Source organism: Chaetodon trifascialis, chromosome 1 (assembly GCF_039877785.1).
Source record: "Chaetodon trifascialis isolate fChaTrf1 chromosome 1, fChaTrf1.hap1, whole genome shotgun sequence".
Classification (NCBI taxonomy): Eukaryota; Metazoa; Chordata; class Actinopteri; order Chaetodontiformes; family Chaetodontidae; genus Chaetodon; species Chaetodon trifascialis.
The window spans coordinates 24,675,018-24,699,523 of NC_092056.1; the positions used below are offsets into that span (position 1 = coordinate 24,675,018).

Consider the following 24,506-nt stretch of genomic DNA (forward strand, 5'->3'; position numbering starts at 1 on the left):
TCATGAAATATTTGTATGCTTTTGACAACGTTTGACAATGTTATAGCTAAAGTTATAGCTAAGTTTCATCACCATGATTACAGAGAATTTGATGAAAAATCTGTTTGACTCGTGAGACCGTCACACCACCTGCCTCCCTCTCAGAATTCCCTCTTGAAAATGATGGTTTTTGTATTCGTGCTGTTGAGGGATGGCCTCGTGGACCACACAGTGGTCTCTATGGTTCAACCTGCTGAGAATATGGGGGCTCACTCTGAGAATCTGAAAATCATTTTGATTATAAATTTAGGAAATTATTTTAAATCTAGTTTATGCAAGCCGTTTTTGATTATTCACTTTTGTAAATTCTAAAATCAACCTTTATATATGTACATAAATATACACATTCGTGTTAACACTGTAATCTCCCTGTTTAGATAAGAACGTCCTATATATCCATATTCATGGCAAAGTAGTGATCCCCCCTCATTTCTGCCTTTAAAACTTTGCCCTGAAATAATGGTTAAATATACAGTTTTGACAACAAAGTTGAGCCCCAGGCACTTAAAAGATACCAATCTTAAAGAAATTAATTACCTCCCTTGTTAATCTTGATATAATTAAATTTCTGAAGAATGAAATTTGCTGCCTCTTTTTTTTCCCTCTCCGCCTCGCTGCTATGGAGGCGAGCCGATAATGGCTGGCTCTCTAGCTAGCCTGCTGGCCAGGGACATGGGGACAGCCTAACATCCTGGGCCCCATGCTGTGCTATACCGCACTGTGCAAACCCACTCTCCTCATCCTACGCCTTCATCACTCATAGGGATAGGCAGAGAAAACGCCTCAGTCACTACTTCACCATCCCGCGCCTGCTTGTGTTTCCTCCATCCTGGAGGAGATGGAAACTCTGGGCCTCCAAATTCTTAGTCTTTAACACGTGATAATGTTTTGAACGACTTGAGAGTCATAGCGCGCGGGCGCTGCTAATGAAGTTGTCAACATGGAGCCTCTGAAACTTACATGGTGGAGCACTGGAGAGCCCAGAGAGTTCTTTCTGTTATGGCTCACTTAAGAAACTCCTGTGTCTTTGTGTGACTTACTGTCGTATTTTATAGGACCTCCTGCGATGCTGTTACATTTAACCCCGATTGCTTTGTGCAGAGTAGTACCATGGCATTACCAGGGAGCAGTGCATTTCCTTGTCACTATGTATTTAAGTTTGTTTTCCTTTGACTATAAGTTTTATGTCAGCTCCATTGTCAGCTGTCAAGGTTGAGCCTGAGGAAAGAAAGGAGAAAAAGCTGGAAAATATCTTTCATTAGGTGCTGGTAGGGGGGCAGAAGAGTGCCAAGGAGGGTGGAGGAGGGGTACTATTATGTATGGAGTAGGCAAAATACAACAACTAGATGGCAGAAATGCCAACATAGAGAGTAATTTGAGTTTTCAGAATCTGATTCAGGACTTTTCATGGTGGAGGTGTATGTTCGGCACCCTGTAAGCAGCAGCTCTCTCCTTAAAACTCAGTACTAAATAATGGAGCACCATCTGCATCATAGCTTATCTCCAGCAGTCTGCATTTTCCCTTTCGCTGTCAGAACATTTATTTATTTATTTTGTATAACACACTTTTTTCAATGGATGTGTCTCTTCACCAGTAACCTTGATGTCTTTGATTATGTATGTGGAAAAGTCATTAGAAATGAACCTTCAAGATTTCACCAATACTGTACAAAGGTAGAACATGGCATGTTTAAGTGCCATTGCTGTACTAGAAAAGACTGCAGTGCAAAGGTCAGCCCTTCAAAAAATGGAGTGAATATTCCAAATGTCTGTCAAATGAGAGAAAAATACTTACTGTGTTTGTCAAAATATATATAACCTGTCCACATGACGCGGTGACAGATGACAACTTAATTGTATGGCAGGAATGTTAATTGCAAATTTAGATTTGTTCTGACAAGTCACAGGGACTTTTTGGATCATTGAGGTCAAACTCACATTATGAATAGTGAATATATTGTTGACTGGTTCAGCAACCAGAGATAAATCAATCTGTGAGGTGTTCCCACCCCTAAAAACTACTCATGTTAACTACCCGCTTTATTCCACTCTAAGCTTTTTACTGCAGGGCCCACAAGCTCATTTTCCTCTCAGTCTCCTGCCAGGAGAGACCCTGTTTTGGCTTCCACTTCCACTTGAGCTACCCCTCATAACCTGGACCAACCACCAGCTCCTTTACTCGATTGCAATTGTCCATTTAAATGAATTGCTTGTATAATACAGTTTCATATCTGTCCTTCAGTGTGAGGACCATTCATTTCAATGTTATGTGCTGAAATATTGTTGTGATGCATTGTCCTCTATTTTGGCTTTTAAGGGGAAAACAGAACATCTAAAATTAGCTTCAGAAAATGGTGAAAGAGAACAAACAAGGCGATCCATTAGTGAGGATGGGTTATTGGCTGACTTGCCTCTTCTCATGGCGGCCCATTAAAAGTGGTAATGTCTGCCTGCAGCAGTGCCTGGGGAAGAAGAAGGAGGCCATGGAAGGCATATTTCACATGCATCAGACACTGGAATTAAATAGACCAATGTTCCCTAAAAAGACTGAAGTACATCTCTTTCTGATGTGCGTCCCGGGCAAAAATTCATTGATCTTAGAATGTCCCTTGGCAATTATAAAATATTAAATCCAAGTCGCACTTTTCGGCTCGGCTTAATTTTTTTTTCCTCGCTTTTCACTGCTTTCCATTTGACCAATTTAGAAAAAAAAGTTGGAAATGGATGGCCATGAAAAAAAGGCACTGATAATAAAGACTGTGCCCCTTTTAGATATCTTTTGTTATGTTTCTGTATTGTTTTTGTGGAACATCTCAGATCATTAAATGGGATGAGGTCCCAGCAAAGCAGAGAGTGCCTGAAACATGTCTTGGTACAGCATCAGGCCAGTGTGAGCCAGGACCATAAACGACTACGATTGAAGCACACAAGGGAGTGGAATATGTATGATGTCTTTATTCTTGATGCACGGGGTCTTCTGAGCCACCGATGCCTGTTTCAGCACTCTGGGGATGACAAATATTTGTCAGCTGCTTTCCATTAGGTCTGTGGCCCCAGTGCTCGCCTCCCTGGCCCCTTTATGTCCCTCAGAGATTACAGAGGGGTCTACAGTTAATTGCCCAAATCATTAAATTTAACATATATCTCAATAAATATAATCAGCCAGCTGTTTGACAAGGTACACAGTTCATTAAGTCCCCTTGCTTGTTTGTCGTTTCCCTAATTAAGATTTAGAATCGATCATTGAGTGTGTAATGTACAGTGCAGCTCGGCTTGCACGGGGAGTCTCTCTGCTCAAACGAAAAGGAATGGCATCCGCTTGCTAAAGCTTTACCATTTAGCACACTGACTGCAATGGGAATTAGACATCCTGTGCTAATTAGGGAGGCCAATTAACTGTGAAATTCAGGCGTTTTTGACAAATAATCTCAGCAGAATTGAGACATCACCGTGCACATGAATGCTATCGGTCCTGAATGGAGAGAGCACAAAGGCTATTGGCTGCGGTGCTGTTTTAAAGGCTTGCTTGTCTTGCTGAAAATGTGCTCCCAGTGGTGTGTTGGTCATGTCAGTTAGAAGGGAGTCTAACCTAATGTCTCCCAAGTTTCCTAAACGGAGCCACACGTACCCACTAAGGAGTCATATGATGCCTTGCTGTATATTTAGTATAATTATAAAATAGGTTAGCTTTGACTTAAGTGTTGTTCAATTTGCTAAACTGTTACACAGATAATAGAGGAAACAATTAACTCTGAGAGCAGCTGCTCTTTTGCAGTCAAGTGACACCAGGTCTGGCTGTGCTCCGGCCTGTAAGCAGCAGAACAACGTTGTTGTTGCTGGCCACGTCTGGCGGATCAGCTGCCCAGTGCTTGACCTCTATTCCCTTTTCCCGAAACAAAGAGTTGGAATTACCAGAGCGCCTCACTGTTTCTGTGCCTCTCATTCCCATTTTGATTCATGATCACATGTATTTTTTAGATTGCATAAATTATGTATTTGTTGGACTAATGAATGCCTTCCACTGATAGAACTTTGGGAGAGTTGTGAATAGCTGGATATGGCCTCTATCACCCGCATCAGTGTTCTGATTACATGTTATGGCAGTTCAGAGCGCTAGATGTGGTTTGGCTGAAAAAGACCCGTCTGGTCTTTTGGAGCGATTTTTATATACACATACAACAAGGTTGAGAGAGCCACAAAATGTAAACATACCTCCTGGGCCGGCCTGTGTCACTGCACCCCACTGCTTTGTTTTGAGTTTGTGTATATGTGTGTATTGAGGTGTGTGTGTGTGGTCTGACTCGCTGACAACCATGAAACAGGCCCCTGCTGTCTTTATTACCTGTCCGACCTATCCCAACGTCTTTGTTCCTGCAACACATAGAAAAGCATTTTACCGTGCTTGCGTTGGCGCTTTCTGTTCACTTGGAGTGTAATAGAAAGCCGCCATTACACTATGGAAGGCAATGGCTGAGGGTGTATGCCGAAGCTGTTTGGATACCAGGCAGCGCCGGAGGTGTGTTTGCTGGGCGCCGATGGGCAACTCCTGTAGCTGCCCGCCTCAGGTGCAGGAAGAATTGAGTACTTCCTTTTACGAGATGTGTAATTATTATGGCAGACAGGGGTGTGGATTTTTACCAAGTCAATATGTAGATAAGCGTTATACACACACACACATACACACACAGCTGCCTGGAAAATGATGCTATTGTACGCGGCATAATAAAGCAGGTTGCCAAAATGCTGTGCAGGTAGGAAGGAAGCCCTCTGGGCCCGTGAAGAGGAACCTGATGGGAGGAATGAGGCCTCCAGGAAAGTGCCAGAAAAGCTGTAATGAGGAACTCCTTAACTGAGTCCAAATTTTCTGATGCTGCCTGCCATTATTACCCCCAAAGCCACCAAGCCTACTAACTGATCATATGATTTGAATTTTCACATAGTAGTGCCAAAAATACCATACTGTGCAACCAGTAGAGTTCTTTGTCTCACGCTCATCAGCAGAACTAGTATAAAGTTGTATCACAAGTAGTATATTCATATTAAAGTTGAATTGACATATCCAAATCCCCAAAATGGTAAAGGAAACATTATTTCTGAGCAGCTATGGAAGCTCTGTGAGCCTCTCACCCTGGCAGCTTGTGGGATGAGAAACAGTGTCACTGGGGGTCACAAATGTTCACAGAGGCACAAAAAAAAAAAAAAAAAATCCTGCAGTAAAGTTTCGGTTTGTCTTTCTGGGCCATCTATATAAAACATGAAACTCTACTCTTTCCCCAGAAGAGCCTGGATTTTAATCAGACCTGCTCTTCACACTGCCTCTCATACTTAGCAGGCGTCACATCAGGTGCATGGGGACCAGTGACAGCAGAGCTGGAACTGAGCCTGTGATGGCTAAATGATGTCAAAAATGGCCCCATTTATGTCAATTTGAGATCAAGGACCATTTCATAGTGTGAACCTCCGCCGTAAATGTGCTTTCTAATCTCCACCATCTGCATATCTGCTGCGGCCCCTTGGTGCGTTCCCTTTCTTGAAAGTGAAACGTCTCACTGCTCATATGAGGATCTATGTGAAGGCTGACAGTTTGACGTACAGCACATGTCTGCAGAGCGGTGGGAGCTGCCGTGCCGCCTTGTGCTCTCTTATCTCATTCTCAAGTCAGTGTCTGTTAGTGCTTGGATTCGGTGTTATTCAGTGCCATGCTATTAGCCTACTCCTTTCCCTAAGTAGGCCATTTATGCCTCCCCCTTCGTATGGTCATTTATGTTCGATACCACTCTGAACTGATAAGCTGTTGTTAACTGGTTGTTCCTATTTGCAACGTTTCGTAAAGACATCAAAGGGCGGACCACAAGCCTCATTTGGCAACTTCTCCCAGCTATCCATCGGCTGCAAAACACCCCGGTGCCTAGATTATTAACTCAGTCACCACCCTCTCATTCAACTTGAATTAAAAATTAAAAACCAGCAGAAATGACAGTGCCACACCATTGAAAGTAAAGTCTGTAAAACCAACAAGGGCTCATTAGCGAATAGTTCTGAAGACAAGCGTTCTGACTTGAGACTCATTACACTTCTCCTATTTTAACTCTAATTGGGTTCATTTTATATATGAAACGCCTTGAATATTTAATGTTGAAAAAGTTCTACTTCTGATACTTTATGTAGCCAAAGATACTTGGCCTGAGTTAATTGTCCAGGTTATCAGGCAAGCTGTTAGCGTTTTCTCACTTATTTTTGCTCTGCCCATGCAAAATAACAGAGAGGGAAGACGCTGAACACATCGTTGGGTGGATTATTGATTGGATTATGAATCTTCACACAAGTAAAGATGATTTCTAAATCACAACAACAATAAAATCATCATCTGGATTGTTGTTATAATAGCTGCTGTACTGCTCTTGGCTATTCTGATTGTAGACAACAGGACTTTCTATTTATCAATAGATAATAATAACCACTATATGAATGTATATATGTCATTACCTCACTCTCCTATGTGGTGTTGCCAACTTAAGCTGCAAAGACCTGCTGAAGAAAGCCTTTGTAGTATTTAACAAGTTGTTCATCTAGCCAGGCTTAGAGCATTTTAATTAAATAGATTAAAAACAATGTTATGGTTTCTTCATCTGGTTTGCCTTCACACAATCTTTTGTTTCTCTCAGGTTGAAAAGAAAGAGAGCGAGGGGAAAAAAAGCCAGGATTGTGTTTCCAGGCAGGAAAGTTTGAAGTTCTTTGTTTGGAAGCGAGGTTCCGGGTGCAGCACACTGTTTAGCTTGGTGACCCTGTGACTGTCTTCTGAGGAACTGTATGAGCAGCCCTGCAGAATTGTGCTCCAGGGTCAGCTTTCATCTTAGCAGTAACCTGTGGACTTTGAAACTCAGGGCGATGGAATTGCAGCTTTGTCAGTACACTACTAATTAGAAAATTCCTGACCTCGAGCAAGATGTTTTAATTATGTGTTGTGTCAACGAGTTTGCAGATTTAATCCACCGTTGATACACACTCAAGTGTGCAAACTGTGTCGCACATTGTAGTAGATCAAGTGGAATGGTGAAGGGGCTTTTTGCTCCATCTTCCTCTGCCCCATATAACCTTACGCCTTTCCTGCACCATGTTTGTTAAGAGCCATCACATGCTTAAGTAACCAAATTAGACGTGGAGTTAATGTGTTAGCTCGTGAAAAAGCTGGTCTGATTTGCCTTGGTTGTGGGAGGCTGAACAATGTGACAGTATTGTGCTGGGTGTGAGCTCTCTGTTGCAGTGAGTCAGTGTGAGGGAAGGCAGGAAGGGGTTAAACAGAAATTGAGCGGGGATGCTGGGGGCAGCAGTGCTGCAGAACATAGCAGTGTTCGTGCGAAGGCAAGTCATTTCCCGAAACACTGCAGACACATGGCCTGCGGCGCTCTAAAACCTTTGGAGACCAAAATGGCTTGCAGGAGTTAGAAGTAATAAGGTGTTTTTTTGCCTTCTTTCTCCTTGACTGAAATTCTGCACGGTTGCTATGCATTGCCATGGAGCTGTGTAGCTGTTTTTATGGTTTATGTGGGTATTAAGATGCTCTGCAACTGGCCATTTTTGAGATTTGTTGTTCTTTAGCTGTGAAGCAAATGGAAGTTGTTTGTTTTGAAAGTAATTCCCTCATTTTTTTTTTTTTTTTTGCCATGATCAGAATGCTAGTCCTCATTCTTGGCCATTTGTACTTTTCCCGTTTTTCTTTCTGCTGTACACAAAATGACAAATTAACAAAAGCATGTATGAGACAAGAAAAAACAGATGCGGCAAATGTGTTTGACTCGGCTCCATTTTTTGAAAAGCACAGTGACAAAAGCAGCCTCTGGTTCAGCCTTTCTACAGAAAAGGAACCGGTGAAAGGAACAAAGGCCGTTTCTGTCGGTGCATGGACATAAAGCTGTGGTATTAGTCCATCCTGACCTCTCTGATTATCAGTGGGCTCAACCAAAACCCTTTTCATCCTTTCTCCTGGTTCTGTTAATCTTGGCTGCTTTGTCTGCTTCAAAGAGAGGCTCCAGCATATAATCTGGGTATGTACATCTGTGAATTATTATTCTAATTCTTTATACGTTTATTAGAGCTGAATAAACTCCACATCAAATACATCACTCGGGCAATGTCAGAAAGCCCGGGGCAAATCAGCCGACATCTGTTAACTCTTTCAAAATGGCCTCATCCAGCATGTCTGTGGGCGTAGAGGAGCGAGAAAAAGGAGAGGCGAGAGAGGGAGAGAGAAAGTCTCTGTTGCTGATTAATGGCGGCCGTAGGAGAGGCGTTTCAGGCCGAGTGTGGAGATGAAGCGGGGCTGCACTCCCACGGCTGGGCTCCACACTGTAAACACTGTGGAGGGACGAGGCAGTGGTCCCCAGCTGAAATGCGTCGTGGAGGAGAACATGTGGGAAAGCTTTGCTCCCTGGCAAATAGTCAGTCAACCAGGCAGTCAGTCAGTCAGTCCTTCAGTCAGTAAATTAGTCAGCCATTCAGTGAGTCAGTCAGGCCTTCAGCCAGTCTGCCAAACAGCCAGTTCTTCAGTTAGTCCGTCAGTCAGCAAATCAGTGAGTCCTTCAGTCAGCCAGCATGTAGGCCAGTTTATCAGCCAGGTACTCCTGATGAGGGGAGGCCTATCAGGAGGACCCGAGCACCTGCAAGGCACTTTAAAAGTTGCACCTAGCGAATGCAACTGGGCCACCAAATCCTGGCTGGCTACCTGCCACAGTGGCCAGCATCATAGGCTGAATTCATCAATATTTGACTAGTGGCTGCTGTTAATTTCCACCCTGGCTTCAACATTAAAAAACACCACCTGGTTCAGCTTTTGCTCCACTTCTTTGTTTAGCTTGTCAACAGTCTGTCTCTGTTGTGCTATATATGTCCTCCTTGCCTGAAGCATAGACATCAGTGTTTAAACAGATTTTTCAGCATCAAAGTAATAACAACAAAAGAGAAATGTTGCATCATGAACAGCTTATCTATTTCTCAACCAACATGGGGCTAGTCTTTATCCTTCAACATGAATGCTGAACATTGTTTTTCAAGCAGTTTTAGTTAACACAGTTTGTTAGCCAGGGTGTACGCACATACCGATACATGTAGTACACACGTGTGTGTGTGTGTGTGTGTGTGTGTGTGTGTGTGTGTGTCTTACCATGCAGTCTGCAACTTCTGCTGTGACGAGTGGAGTGCTGAGACAGCAGGTTGGCCAGCGCAGGGCCGAGCAGCTCTGTGTGCCTGGCAAAGTGGGCCATTAACCCACCGCCCTAAGGTGTGACCTGGGCCAAATCCAATATTGGCTCCGGCATCAAGGCACAGGTGCCACTCAGGGTTCAAAGCCACAGATCAGCAAGAACCCCACCGCTGCTCCTGTCCCCATCCCCCTTTCCCTTCTCAGACAATAAAGGACTAAATGTAAATTCCTCAAGACACCTACAAGCATCGCCGCTGCCACTGCACAATTGGAGGCAGGGAGTCAAAAGCAGAGAGAGAAAGAGAGAGTCAGAAAGAGAGAGAGAGAGAGGCTGAAAATATACATTATTAATCAAAAGTAAATTTAGCAAAATGGGAATTCATTTAAGTCCTCTCTAGCTTGAAGTTCCTGGTCACTGGAGGTCCGAGAACATGAAAGTGTGGTCTGCTGACTTTGTCCGGTCATTAAAGAAATCACATTTTCTCTCAGTATCACAGATGTATTAAACAGTGGATGAGGAGTCCAAACATGGCGACCCTGTCATTCCATTAACACATAGATCACTTCTTAAAGTTGCTTACATGAAGACTACAGCGCTCACATGGTCGAAGCGTTTAGAAATCTTGCACGAGGTTTACGCACACAAGGAATTATTGAAATTTCAGTAATTTGCCTGATTCCTGTGTCAGAACGGGCATGGGTGAAATGTGTCATGTATTTCTGTTTTTCCTGTAGTCTCATATTCTGTTGCATTCTTTTCCACATACTGCACTCCATTATAGTAATTGCCAGCTACACAAGCACACTCGGGCTCCGTCTTTCTGCTCTCGTTTGCATGAACATGTGTGTGTGAGAAACCATACAAGGGTGAAATGGTGTAAAATAATGTGTCTAGCCCATTGGCACATTGTCATGTATGTCAACACAATGTGGCTGAAGACCAGAGCCAGCAAAGAGGCCTTATTACAGACAAGCTCCTCCTCTCCTCTCCTCTCCTCTCCTCTCCTCTCCTCTCCTCTCCTCTCCTCTCCTCTCCTCTCCTCTCCTCTCCTCTCCTCCCATTTTATCCATTGCGCTCTCTCTCTCTCTCTCTCTCTCTCTCTCTCTTTCTCTCTCTCTGTTTTTCTCTCTGTCCCCTGCTCCAAACAAGTCAAATGTCTGAAGAGATGTATCGAAGTATCCCTGCACGCTCTGTACGATGGATATGTCATATGACATAATGCCTCCGAGCGCCCATCACAGATAAAATGACAGATGCTGTTTTTTGCCTCATGGATCTTTCTTGGCCAAGCTGATTTTGAGACTTTCAGTTTTGCTCTCCCCCTCTCTGTCTGTGCCTCTGCTCTCCTGCTTTTTCTCTTCTCTCACTTTCTCTTTTCATCCACCGTGACCTTACAAAGCCTGCCATTTTGTTTTTCATTGAATTTCATACACAATTACTGCGTAATTGCCGGCGACAGGGAAAGCGTGGTTGCTGATGTCTCGCTTTCCTTTTTAACTGACACTCAGCCATCTGCTTTGTTTAGTGTTGGTGTTTACCCCTCCCATCCAGACTCCCTCCTCCACAACATGATTTCCTGCATGTACTGGCGAGAGGGCTCGGTCTCCATAGATACCAATGACAACATACCGGTGTTTGGGCTGCTGGCACGTGGAGGGCATATAAAGACAGAGGCGAGAGAAGAGGCTGCGTTGAGTGAATTCCTGGACAAGTGCTGACCTTTCTGCCTGTATTTGGATCACTTAAGGCCGCCTCTGTTGCTGAATGGAGTGAGGCATTCTGGGAGCTGTGACACACTATCTGAATGGTGATGTCTGGCTATACTCGCCGTCTCCCTCCTCCCGACCATGAACCACTGCGGCTACAGTACCACTCTAGCACCGACCCCCTGTGGCTACTACTGCCCATCCATCCAGGTGGATGGATGGCTTTGATTGGTAAAATCTGTGGCCCCGTCGCCGGTGAGTGGCAGTAATTGGCATGGCAGTAGGCAGGCCCATCTTTCACATGTGGTCAGCCATGATTGACCTGATTAGGCCGGGGTCACTACCCAAAGGGAGTATTTGGTGAGCCAGAGGGTTCCAGGGCTGTACCCATTTGCACCTCAACCTGCAGCGCTCCCAGCATGTCATCGCTGACCAGAAACCAGGTTCAGAACGAGATAAAAATTCATCCACACGTTCAGTTGAAATATTTTTTCTGTTTACTGTTGATGCTGGTACGATATCTTTTTTTTTTTTCATTACAGCACACAACTGTGTCAGCAGACATCCAGAATAGTCTTCGGTTCATCAGTTGCGCCTCCATAATTAAGGCTACATGAATACATGTGCATATATATAATTTTTATGCAGCTTTGGAGCTTTCGCTTTGCACCTGGCATTTTCCCAGAGCTCTTTGGTAGCTCTGAGTATCTGGACTTCTGCCTGACAGAAAATTGTATATCTCTTTGTTGTCTATATTATTTCCATGCACACACATCTCCTGCTTTCTGTGTAGCGTGATTAAGTGTTGATGCATTTTATTTGTTTTCTAAAACATTGAATCAACTCGCGAAGGGTAGTGATATTATGACGTGTTGAGGACATCCCTGTGAGCAATTTTTTGTTGCTAACCTGTTCCTCTGCTGGTTAACATACCTGATATGATCTCAACTAATAAAAAAAAATCAAATCCAAGCAGACACATAGAAAATAATTTTGCACACAATGTGAATTTTGTTGGAAAAATCACCCATATTAAAATGTGCCAACAAGCATCAAAACAGAGCAAACATCATTTTATATGCTGTTCCTCTTAAACACTGTCCTGACACTTGTCCTGACGCAGTCCTGGCCTGCCAGAGACAGAGGTGTGGTTGAGCTAAGTTGGCAGTAAAAGTGGCCTGGCTACCCTCACTCATCATCCAGCGTCCAGGGGTCAGAGAGTGTACTGAGGGAAATTTGAGAAAAAGCACCATCATACAGTGTACACAAAGACAAGCATGAGGGGGCGGGTGCTGGAGGGACTTTGGTTTGGTTTTTGTAAATTCATACCCATCATATGTTTGCAATTAAGGCCTGTCTGTACTGTGTGTTTACAGAGCGGTGCAATCAATGTAATTGTGAGAGGGTGTTTCTTACTGAAATGTCTGTCTTATTTCTCTCTGCCTGGGCTCAAGTGGGCACTTGCTGGATTTGTTTCCCAGTGTTTCTCATTTCCAAATGTAAATGCATCTCTTGATTTGTATCAGCCTCTGTATACACTCCCTTTTTTATCGTTCTTGTTTTTCCTGGATCAAATACAAACAGCAAGGGCTCCATTTCAGAGTGAGGCGTCAGCTCAGATCTATGTCAGCAGCGCTGTTCATTAAGAAGGAAAATCTGTTCATATCCAGGGCGATGTAAAGAGCCACAGAACACACAAGCAAAAATGAAGGTTTCCCTTGCCGTCAGAGCATGTTGCCAGTGTTTTTTCCCGTGTTCGGCTACTTGAAGACAAAAAGCTCTGAACACCCTGCTGCACCTGAAGATCTGGACGTTGTTAGTGCACCTTTTTGATCTCATTCTTGCTCTGCAAGACAGAGGTGTATACATGCTTACAACCCACAACATTCCTTACTATTGATACTGTCAGTGTGTTTGCCATTCAAACAATGTTGACTTCATTTATGGGACACGAGGAACATAGGATTGCTTATGTTTGAGCTCTTCCTATGTTTCACCACAGAAACTGTCCCTTTGTCTGCACCATCGAGACAAAGCTCTTCTCCATCACTAAAGACAAAGTCAGGGAAAGTTCCCTGACAGAGGAAATGCAAAACACACATCTAGCAAGGACAAAATAAAGTTAATGAAACCCAAACAAAAAAAGCTGTCACTTTACAGTCACAATAATCTCATTTTCAGCTGGCCTAAAAAGTCACGTGCACAAAAAGCTTGATACATAAAGGCACTTCCTCAATGAAGTCAATACACTCAAGCAAGTGGGATGGCCACTGTAGCTTCTTGTAGCTCTTTTCCGTAGACATTTGCTGGCTTAGCTCGACTGCGTTTGACTTGGCCATCAGCCCAGTGTGGAAGGGATTTGCATATCCATAACAACAGGGCTACCTGCTTGAAGGTGCATCTTTAATTGATGAAACACTCGAGTCTTGAGTGGATAACATTTAAAAAGTAGTGCCCTCTTTAGCAGTGTGCAGTGGCTGTTGGTAGCCAGCGATCATCGTGGATTTTCAGGCTGTTTATGAATTCGCTTGGCATCTCCTGTGTATTGCTTGAAAAATGGAGACGGATGATTGAACTGATGAAGTGCTACTATAGCACAGACATATGTCTGTCATATGTCATATATGTCTAGTAATAGCAGTGGTGGCTATTTAAACACGTTGAATCATCCCTTAATAATACATTTCAGGTGTGATTTGGCACAACTCGGGGTGTTTAGACTGGTAATGGAAACACAAATCGACGTAGCATTGTTTGACTTGGTGCGGCCAAAAGTGCCAATGGAAAGGCCTGTTCATGGCTGCTGTTGATTAGTATCAAGCACTCTCGCAGGTTGAAAGGTCCAAACTGGAATATTCCTTCCTGCCCCCTGATTAATATCTGGACTCCTTCACAGGTTTGGAAGTGTACGGAAAATCAACTTCATCATCTCCACGTCTGGAAGAATTTTGTAACTGGACAGACACAAGATTATTAGTCCACAGCCATGCTGTGAGGCTGTACTTAGGCACAGCACTGCTTTGAGCTAAACGCCTGCATCAGTGATGAGCAGTCAGGGTAGGCAGCGCCTGCCCGAGGCTATTAGCAAAAAAGAAATTATCCAGTTAAAGTTCAGTTTATTTTTCAATTTCAGATACCTAGCTCACTATATGTTACAGTGTGGCAGCATTTGGTGCTTTTTATAGCCTTAATAAAAATGGCTCAACCTCACAATGTTTGGCCAGACAGAGGCTGCACAAGCCATTCAGCCTTGTGTTGCTTGGTAGCTTTGCTTGTGGGAGGTAGCCATTACCATCATCTTTCCATGTCACATTATTGTAAGGATGAGTGTTCGCGCATGCACAGTCAGTACTTATATATCTACGTTAAATAATGTTACGTTAAGCTGCCTTTAAATGTTGCCTTACTATGCCAGTGCTGTACTTCTATGTTTATGGGGACTCCGTGAATTGACAAGTTCAAACAAGTTAATTGACTTGATGACGATGCAGGTAAAACATTTTCACGGTTATTGTTTGAAGAAAAGCATCAACTTGCAAGTGATGGTAGACCAACGCCTGACCTGCAGGGTCGTCAACAAAGGAAGGGACTGAAAAAAGTTTGGACTGAATGGTACAAAAAGAAGGACATGCTACACTCAACAGGCTGTTCTGTTAATCAATCAGAGGTCCACATTCAGAGCCAGATCTCTGTAAAAACATTTGGACACAACGGACTCGACCTGATGATTAATAGCAGCTGAGCATTAGCATCCACAATGAGAAGGTACAGAAAAATAGAGAAATCCTGAAAAGTGTTATAGAAGCTGTATTTCTCGTTGTTAAACATGAGCTAGCTTTCCATCAGGAACAATGAGAGCTCTTCAAACTGGGGAGTTTTCATTGAGCTGTTGTACCTGATAGCCAGCAAGCATGCTGATTTAGCCTCCCACATGGTGCCGTCGACACTGTTTTCCAGAACGTCAAACAGAATCTTAATTGAAGCCATTGCAGATGTTTTGAAGGAGGACAGAAAACATGAGCTGAGTGTGGCACAGTCTGCTGCTGTGGAGCACATGAAACTGCAGATATCACAAACAGAGCTCAACTCTCAGTCTTTGCTATGTCTCTGATAGTGAGTTGAAGAAGGCTTTTTTTTTTGGGCTTTGATGATGCTAGTGATGACGGGACAGTGATGGCAATAACAGTGTGTTTGATGGACTTGACTTGGACTTGGACTTTAATTGTGCACACAAGTTGGCAGCACAAACACACGATGGTGCATCTGCGCCTAAATGGAGGACAGGCAGAAATTAAAGCAAAACTCCCAGAAGTAATATTTACAAACTGCTACGGCTTGAACAGAGGCAACCAAACTGCTGAAACTGGTGTTGGCCATTCCACCCACCACAGCATCTGTGGAAAGGTTATTTTTTTCCTGCCTGAAAACGCATAAAGACCTACAGCCGCAACAGGACAAGAGCAAGGAAGACTTTCATCTGTGGCTTTTATATCAGTCAAGACGGAGGGACTCATTTTACAAAGCTGTCATCAACATGTTTGTCAAGGACAGGCGCATGGACTTTTTCTTCTTCCTCAATGCTCTCACTCTCTCTCTCTCTCTCTCTCTCTCTCTCACACACACACACACACACACACACACACACACACACACACACACACACACACACACACACACACACACACACACACACACACACACACACACACACACACACACACACACACACACACACACAGTCCAGATTGTCATATCTCATCTGCTGTTAACCTTGTAAAAATAGCCTTTTCCATTGTTGCTGCTCCAGTTTGAGTGTTGTGTATTTTCAGTTTTTGTAGTTGTCTTGTTAATTGTTTTGTGATGACAGTGGTGGTCGTTGTGAAATATTGGACATGGTCAAAGTGCGCGATCCTGTGTTGCAAGTTAAGTGTATTGATTTTAAATGCCTGTCCGTAATAGCTGATGTGAGGATAACCATGTGGATGGCATAAATTATGAGGAGGAGATGTTAAGCATTTGGAATACGTGTATCTGTGCTGTGTATCTGTGCGTTAGTCTGTTGTGAAGGTTTTGCCCCCTCTCTTGCTAGAGCTGTCACTCTTTCTTTCTCTGCCTGTTTGTCTCTCTCTACAGCACTCTGTATGAGATGTATAGCCTATTGGGAGAGTGTAGTAATGGGGACTGTTATGGAGTAATAGTTTAAGTTTGTTAATGGTATTTTACAGTCTTTGAAGGATTCTCTTAAAAAGTGTTGTGCACTCACCTGCTGACACGTCCAAAATACCCCTTGGTGTGCACGTTTTGGTCTGCGACTGCCTTCTCGGTCCTAGACCTCATGACACGTGACTCGCTAACATCAACATGCTGACGTGCTCACAGTAACAACGCTAACATGCTGATGCTATGCAGATATAATGTTTACCATGTTTGTAGTTTTGCCTGTAGCATGCTAACGTGTGATGATGAGCATTACACATAAAGTACAGCTCAGGCTGATGGGAATCTCGTTAGTTTTGCACGTCATCAAGTTGAAAATTTGACCAGATGGTAGCCCAGATGTAGATGAAAAGTTAAGGGTTCACCAAACATATTACAGTTCATCCTGTGGGGAACATGTCCAGACATTTCACTCAAAACCACAACCTCATGTTGGAGCCAGAGGAAAAGTCAGAGGATCACTAAAACCAAGAGGGTTCATCCTCTGGGGACCATACATGTCTGTACAATATTTCAAGGCAATCCATCCGATGTTCTGACTAATATCCCTGAAGCCATGCTGCTAGGGTGGTTAAATATCACCCGGTGACAGCATGCATAATGTGTCATGTTGTCACATATTGTCATTTTTGTGATATTTGTTGATTGGATGAAAACTGCTGTGGTAATGCTGCAATAACCACATTTAAGTGAAATCCACGAAGCCATTTCTAAACATGTAATTTAGCAGCCACCTTCGGTGCTAAGTGCTCGTTGCTGCTGTGTGTCTGCACTTTACTTCCCAGAGATTTTTCAGTCAGTCAACTGGGTTTACATCTTTTACCTTGATGACATTTTGTTGACACCGTTTTTAGTTTGCAGTGTTTCCACTGTTCATAATTGCTACCTGGGTGATCTGCTTCTGCTGTTGGAAACAAAGTGGAACTTGTTACGGTATATTTAAAGTCAATATTGACCCTTGAAAGCTATAGACTTGTAAAATGTTCTGCTGCTGGTGTGAAGTCCCTCATCTCACCTTTTGACCTCTCCTTTGTCTGCAGGTTTCAGGCAGTACGGCGGGCTCCTTGGCCAGCTCCTCCACCCCGTCCACCTCATCGCGCCAGTACACACGGCAACGCATCACTCGCGTCAACCTCAGGGACTTAATTTTCTACATGGAGCAGGAGAGAGAGACCGCCCACTCCCTCCTCCTTTACCGTGCCCTGCTCAAGTAGCCTCTGGTCCCCTCAGCGCCCACCTCAACCTCCTCCTCCTCCTCCTTCACAGCCACGTGCCTTCAGATCAGGTCTAATGTTTCTGCTCTGTGTCTCCATATGTACTGTAGTAACGTTTTATGTAGCTTTTAAAGAGAAGAGAGAGAGAGAAAAAAAAAAAACGTACAAAAATTAAAACTGTTATTCCGAGTCTTCTCCGTCAAGATTCACGGTGTGTAGTTAGATCATTCAGTTTAAAGGCCATATCAAATTCTTCCTGTTGAATTTGTTAAAGGAACAAAGCGGTTTATGTGTTGCAGGACTCAGAATTTGTTCCGTGTGTGTTGGGTAGCTATTTATTTGACGTCGCTGGCAGTAGCTTCAGTGAACCGCCTCAAAGTAAGGATTATTCTGGTGAAGAGAATTATGTTCACACCTCGATACAGCCTACGAAATTTTCCACGAGCTATTTGTTGAACACAGTTCAATGAATGTAGTTTAGCTGAGAGGCTTTACTGACTTCTATACCGAGACATCATTTTGAAACATTAAGATTCCAAATAACAGCATCGCGTTAAATTTCCTTACCGTATGTGTAAATAGTTCTTTTGGAATTATTTTACAGCATGTATATTTTTATCACATGTAAGCTTTGTAAGAAAAGAAATAACCCACGTGTCAATATTATGAAACCTGATGTTTTGTAAAACCATGTGCTTTGAATGAGTCAGAATTAGCCCGTTTCTTCTGTTCGCCTGTAGAGTATTTGTTATAAGACAGTCCCCATGACCCCTCTGCAAAGGTCAGTAAACAAAACCATGGTCGCACTATGACACCAGTTTCAGATTGGACACACCCTTGTTCAGTAAGTTTTTTTTTTTTTTTTTACCCAAGAAATAATGTGAATGTTGTTTTTATGACTAGATGTTTGTAAGTGGTGTATTATCATGCTGACTTCTTGAAAAACTTACCTGGTCCAGAAGGTAAGTTTTGGTTCAGAGAGGTCAGTGTTGTGGGAGGGGTGGTGAGGGGGCAGAGTGACACCTCGGATCAAAGCAGACATTCCTTTATCTTTTCCTTTCCCTGTCCTCTCTGGAGCCCCTTTAGCCCCCGCCCACATCGATAATGACTGACGCCTTGTCCACACGTTTTCGGATATGTTTTAAATGCAAGAGCAATGACCGGCGCTCAAACAGGCATGCCAGGCCAGTAGGTGGTGATAAAGCACGCACCAACAATAAATCAAATACGAGAGAAGAACAGTCTGAACATGAGCTTATTTCCCTTCCTTGGTGGTAGCACCTTAAAAAAACAAATAATATTAGCTGTTTATTTATTTGATTCTCGTTATACGACACCTGTCTCTTCACCTTTCCTTATTTAACGCCTTTCTGGCACCCGGCCCAGCAGTGCTAACGAGCTTCAGGCACATTCTCATTCCACAAAGCAGCAATGGGCATGCGCGAGTGTAGGTGATAACATCACAGCTTCCCAAACACTCTGCTTTACATGCACATAGGGATAATACGGACACTGGAGTTTTGGAAAATCTCCACTTGAAGAGAACGTTTTAAAGGATTTTGGTTTGCATGTGAAGGAGAGGCCCAAAGGCAGAGGAAAGTGGTTGTTTTGCTAAATATCTGTAGACATGTGGTCAAGGCCTGAGTGACAAAGTTAGTCCATGAGGCGGTTTAGTGCAGAGCACTTATACTTGTTTTCATTTCAATAAATTAGACATCACAGCTGTAAAGTAAATTTTAACTGCAGGAGGAAGCAGCTGGTTCCAGCCTAAAATTTCAATCGTGTTCTCATTTTTTGCTCCTGTCTTTGTGTTACTGATTAAAAAGATGAATGGGACAAAACGCCTGCTTTTAACATGTTGTATTGCATTGTCGCCTTGTTATTGTTTTTTGTTGTTGTTGTTTTGTTTTTACAAATCCTTATTGTATTATGTACTATTGTCCATTATGTTTTTTCTATTTAACTAAATATCTTGGCCTCTATGCAGCTTTTCTTGTCATATTGAAATTTATTTAAATATGGGTGACATTTGAACAATTGTTGCATTGTACATTTTGACAGCACTTTTTTTTTTTATATCTATTTTACCTGACAACTGAAAGCTGTCACTGTATTATAGCAAAGAAATGACTCTTTTAAGTAGGAAACAGTATTGCCAACTTCTGTCAAAAGAGACTTATTTTTAACAATTAATATATTTTCCTTTTTTTTTTCTTTTTCTTTTGGATTGGCTTTTATGCTTAACACATTTCGTAAACTGTATCTCCAAAATACCATGTTTTAAAAACAAGCACAATATCTATTGTGATGATTTCACGATTTTATTAGCGATTTCTATGGTTTCTGATGGTTTCACAGGAGGACATTTCTACTACTACTACAGCTTTTTAGCCAAAATGTTAGGACAATATAACTGATGTAAACAGATGGAGGAAATAACGTTTCAATGTTAAGGATGATTTGTAAATATTGTTTACAGAACTATGTGTTTATTAGAACCACGTTATTTTTGGTAAACTCTTGTACATATCTTTAAAATTTCCTGTTTGTGTGAAAAAACAATACTTATGTATTTGTACCTATTTTGTAAAGGAATAAATAAGCTGTTTACTAAACTGAGCAGATGTTGACTTTGTCCATTTCTTCTTTTATTTTACTCTGAAATATCTGTAGGTATTGAAGGACTTAACAGGAATTAAAAACTGTAGATTTTACTCTAAAACGTCTTAATGATGAAGCGATGTGTTTCCCTCTGTTCATTCCTCACTCTTTAAAAGGAAAATTAAGCTGTTATGTTTTTGCAAGACAGCTTTACCAAAGTCAACTACTAATTCAGCCTGCTTCATTTCCATTTCTAACATTGCACATGCTAAGTACAAACTGAGTCAAGCGCTGCTGCTCAACTATGAAAAGTCCCCCTAGGTTTCTGCTGCTAATTAAGCAGAAGCATTTTTGAAAAGACCAAACTGTTTAACTCAGTGTAAAGTATTGGGGTTTGGGAGCATATTGGTTTTTCAAGATCTCGGTCTATTCCCCAGTCCCTCTGGAGCTGTAGACTGCTGATCTGGATTAAGCCCTGAAGAAGACCCTCCCCCTCCCTTTGTAAAAATGAACGGGTCCACATGCTCGGGTACAGAGTCAAGGCTGTGGAGATCTGTCAGGTTTCATCAGTTAAATAACACAACACAGAAGATCAGCTTACTGGCTGTAGCAACCACACTTACATGTTTCAAGCTAGCATCATGTGATGAACACGTGTATGGATCACCAACAGTACAGCAAAAGTGAGCCGATGTACGAGTGGTCACAGCTGAAAATAAGCTTTGTTTTTCCCTTTTTAAGGTTAATGAAACAGCACACATCAGACGTACAGTACATCCTTTTATTATCGCAAATATGCAAGAAAAGTCAAATGGAGACACTGTAAATTAACACATGCCCTTTAATACCACAGTCTAATTGTTTTAAACACTTTAAATAATATACATTTGCACCTTATGATACCCTTTGAGATGTCTTAATCCATATGTACACAATGTAATGCTTTGAATTCTTTTCATTCTTTTTGTGAAGAGGACGAAGAGGTCCCTTAAAAACACAAGGGTCCTGTAAAACCCAGAGTCTTGATAATTCAATATACAATAACTGTACAACTGACCCGCCTCAGAGGTGGAGTGAATGCCATGTGAAGTGGCTGAAACACTGACCAGTACTTCATCTGAAAGGGTGGCATGTGTGAACATGTCTGTGAAGTTTCCAGTCCTGTAGAGTTTGTCTAGCTCTGCGGTTAATCTGCCACTTCTTTGCAGAGTTGAAAGGGACGCCCCAGGTTTGGTTATTGCAGGCAGAGAAACCCAAAACTGCAATTTTTGTACCTTTTTCTCACTTAATGTGTCGAATGATGTTTGAACGGTCATTTCTGTTTTTACTCATATGTGCATGGCCCCTTAGCTCTTTAAAGCTGTTAAAAGCCCATTCTGTGATTCCAAAATGCCACATCAGTGAGAAAATATGCCTTCTTTCCTTCCTCCCTGAAAAGAGTAATTCTTGCAGATGTGTGGTTTTAGTACAACATTGATCCTTTTCTACCCGTTTCCTCAAGAACTAACCCAGATGAGTTTCCACACTTCATATCAACTGGATCAAAGATCTGTGGATCAGCAGCAGAGTCAAGTCGCCTGGCTGTACAGTGTGTTCTGAGTACGCTCAGATTTGACTCATCAGTTTGTTTGGTTTGTTGTGGTGTGGTCCTGCGAGCCACAGCATAGGAGGGCGTTTTGAAAAGCAGGGCATGGGGATGACACAGCAGCAGGAGGTGCAGCCCGAGTTTCTGCTGGCACCACTGAGCTGGGAGCCTTCGGGGAGGCGGAGGGGGGTGAGGCGCGCTTTGAAGAGCCCAACATGCCTTGGCACATGAAAGGCCTGGTTGACCATTCCCTTTGAGGCGACTGGATGCAAAGGCGCAGGCCACTGGCAGGTCACAACAAAGATGGGCTTGATTGTGAGAGAGAGCCCCAGGCGGGAGCGCGCTGGACTGCGAGCTACACTTACACCAATCTCATCTTTATCCACTCATAGGCCTTGTTTAATCAGCGGCCATCCGGAGAGAGCAGATATTAGGACAACATGGTCAGAAGAACTGCCACCCATTTTTAATGAACAACTAGTTTATAAAAACAACCCCAGTTAAACTCAAACAACAACTGCCAGAGCCCACAAAGATCAGAATGGGCGTCTTCTTCTTCTTCTTTTTTTTTTTTATCAGTCTTTTGGAATGGAAGAAACAGCATCTGTAAGTTACACACAAATATAAAGCATGAAAACTTGGCCTTTCTTGTTTCTGTCTTTGATCCAGAAATGTTGAGAATAAGACCAAAAGAATGAGAGCAGGATAGAGTAAATGCCGCCCACTCGCCTCTTTGTGAATAACACGCTGATGCTGGGAGTACAGTTCACTTTGGGTTCTGCCATACATACAGTACATGTGACGATCCATTGAAATAATCGTGGCTTAGAAGTGACAATATTGAAACGAACGAAGACTTTGTCTCCGAAACTTCGTCTGGAGGTACTGTGAGCTATTCTCAACAAAACTGTCAAGACTGGAGGCCTGGAGGAACACATGTTGGTGCCCTTGATACATTTTTGAATAATGCATTGTGACTTTCTTAGCTATAAACTGTAAAAAGACATGATGTCTCTATGTTTGTACAATCAACACAATAGGCACCTTGTCTCCTTTGGTACCTGCAGTATTTGTTCTGTTCTGCCTGTTTTAAATGTTGCAGTGTTCTGGGAGAAAAACAGCTTGACATGGTACTGGTCGCTGGGTTCAAACAAGTGTTTGGTGGGAATTGGTCAGGGCAGCTCTGTAGGAAGTGTTTAAGTGCAAAGAAACATTAAGTATTTAGAGTACATCTCTTGCTGATCACAAGACATACTGATAAACATCAGCTCTCCACGTTGGTCCTCAGGTCTTCAACATTCTTACTCAACAAAACTGCAGTACACTTAGAGCTTGTGCAACTTCAACCTGAATTTCAAATTTATGAACTTTCTTAAACTTCTGCTAAATACAAACAAAGGTTTGTGCGCGTGAGAAAGAATCCGATCAGAGACCCGAGATATGTTTTAGAGCTAATAAGCAGAAATACCAGGGCACTTTTTTGTGTGTGCTACACATTTGACTATAAACAATGTCGAAACATCCAGGTTCTCTTCATCCCCGTTTGAACAATGGGACTTTTTCTGGCTCTGAATGCATTGCCAGCAGATCGCTTTAGCCACATAGCCTGCAGACATCTGAGTTTCTGCAGCTACTGCCAAGAAACGCTCCCTCACAAGCTCTCAAAGCCTAATGAATACAACGCTCATACATCCTTCATATTGGAGAAAGGAAAAAGGAGACATTAAAAATAATCCTATTAATAATAATTGTTTACACCATGTCATGATAAGAACAGCAAAAGGAGCAAGAAGAACATACTTTAGAAACAACAATGAAAATTGTAATAAACAATCAGTTTGGCAAACAATGCTGTTTTCAACGAGGCTCCGCCGTCTGCAGCGAGGTCTCTGGAGTGAGGTGGGATGGGGTTGGATGGTCGTGGGGTCAGGGGAACTGAAGCCTTTGGGGGACTTGCGAGATGGGATTATGTCCTCTTCCTGTCATCCTTCCCGGCGCCCTGTCTGCCAAAGCTTCCTTGTCCACAGCAGGCCAGACTTGTCACCACTCAAACAAGACATGGGCCTCATACAGACATAGAAGTGGAGGACACACTGCTGAGGAAGGGGTAGATGGGTGGTGTGTGTGTGTGCATGTGTGTTAGGGAGTGGAGTGCATTGGGATTCAAGGAGAGGGCAGTCGTGTCACTCCAAATGGGTCAGAACACCTTTTTCATAAGAAAATGAGGGAAAAATCAACCAGTCACGGGACTCAAATGGTTCAAGTGAGCTGCTGTTCAGTCCATTTATCGTTGTTGTTGTTTTCATCACAGTCCCAGATTCTTTGGGCGTTATTTAACATAATCAAAAACTTTTGCTGCTGATGCTTTTTTTTCCTTTGTTTGGTACTACATTCCCCTTAGAGTTCTGCAGAGCTGGTGAGGTAAACAAGCCTCTGCTAATACTTAGGTATGTTGGGGGTGGTTGTGGTTCTGTTAGGCAGGGATGGGGCAGGGGTAGGCAGGGTGGGGTGGTGTGAGAAGATGGAGGGAGTATTGGGGGTGGTGGCAGTCCCTCTCCCAGAATGCTCTAGTCCAGGGGTTCCTGTTTTATCCTGATGGGGGTGTTGATGGAGAGACTCCGCCGGTCCTCGCGACACAAAACATACTCGCTGAACTGGGATGAGTCCACGCCGCCTCCGCAAGACGCCGCCACGCTGAAACCTTTCTGAAAAAGGCGCTCAAGAACCTGAAAACAGAGGCGTAAAGAAAACGGTATTAACAAGAGAGCTGCCATGTCAAGAGAGCTAAATCTAACTGAGAAATGCCATTGATAGAGGAGCAGGTTTCATGTATCAGACTTTCCAAGGTCAGCATTTTGGGAAATATGTCTTCCTCTTTCTTTATCTTGTTAGATGGCATACATCTTCATATTATGTGAATGCGTCTGTATGTATTGGCTGCTGG

General features: G+C 42.9%; 2 protein-coding genes across 5 annotated transcripts in view; one reads left to right on the forward strand and one right to left on the reverse strand.

Annotated features, from left to right (window-relative positions):
• LOC139333700 (transcription initiation factor TFIID subunit 4-like) overlaps positions 1-19,994 on the forward strand; it is an 88,587-nt gene extending 68,593 nt beyond the window's left edge. For both annotated transcript variants that reach the window (XM_070966317.1, XM_070966326.1), the window contains one exon: positions 17,203-19,994. In XM_070966317.1, coding sequence (XP_070822418.1) covers positions 17,203-17,376 — 174 coding nt within the window. In that variant the 3' untranslated portion in view covers positions 17,377-19,994. The remainder of the gene's footprint in view (positions 1-17,202) is intronic.
• A 2,124-nt stretch (positions 19,995-22,118) lies between these two features.
• LOC139332229 (BTB/POZ domain-containing protein kctd15) overlaps positions 22,119-24,506 on the reverse strand; it is a 28,332-nt gene continuing 25,944 nt past the window's right edge. For all 3 annotated transcript variants that reach the window (XM_070963989.1, XM_070963983.1, XM_070963997.1), the window contains exon 5: positions 22,119-24,288. In XM_070963989.1, the coding sequence (XP_070820090.1) occupies positions 24,130-24,288 (159 nt within the window). In that variant the 3' untranslated portion in view covers positions 22,119-24,129. The remainder of the gene's footprint in view (positions 24,289-24,506) is intronic.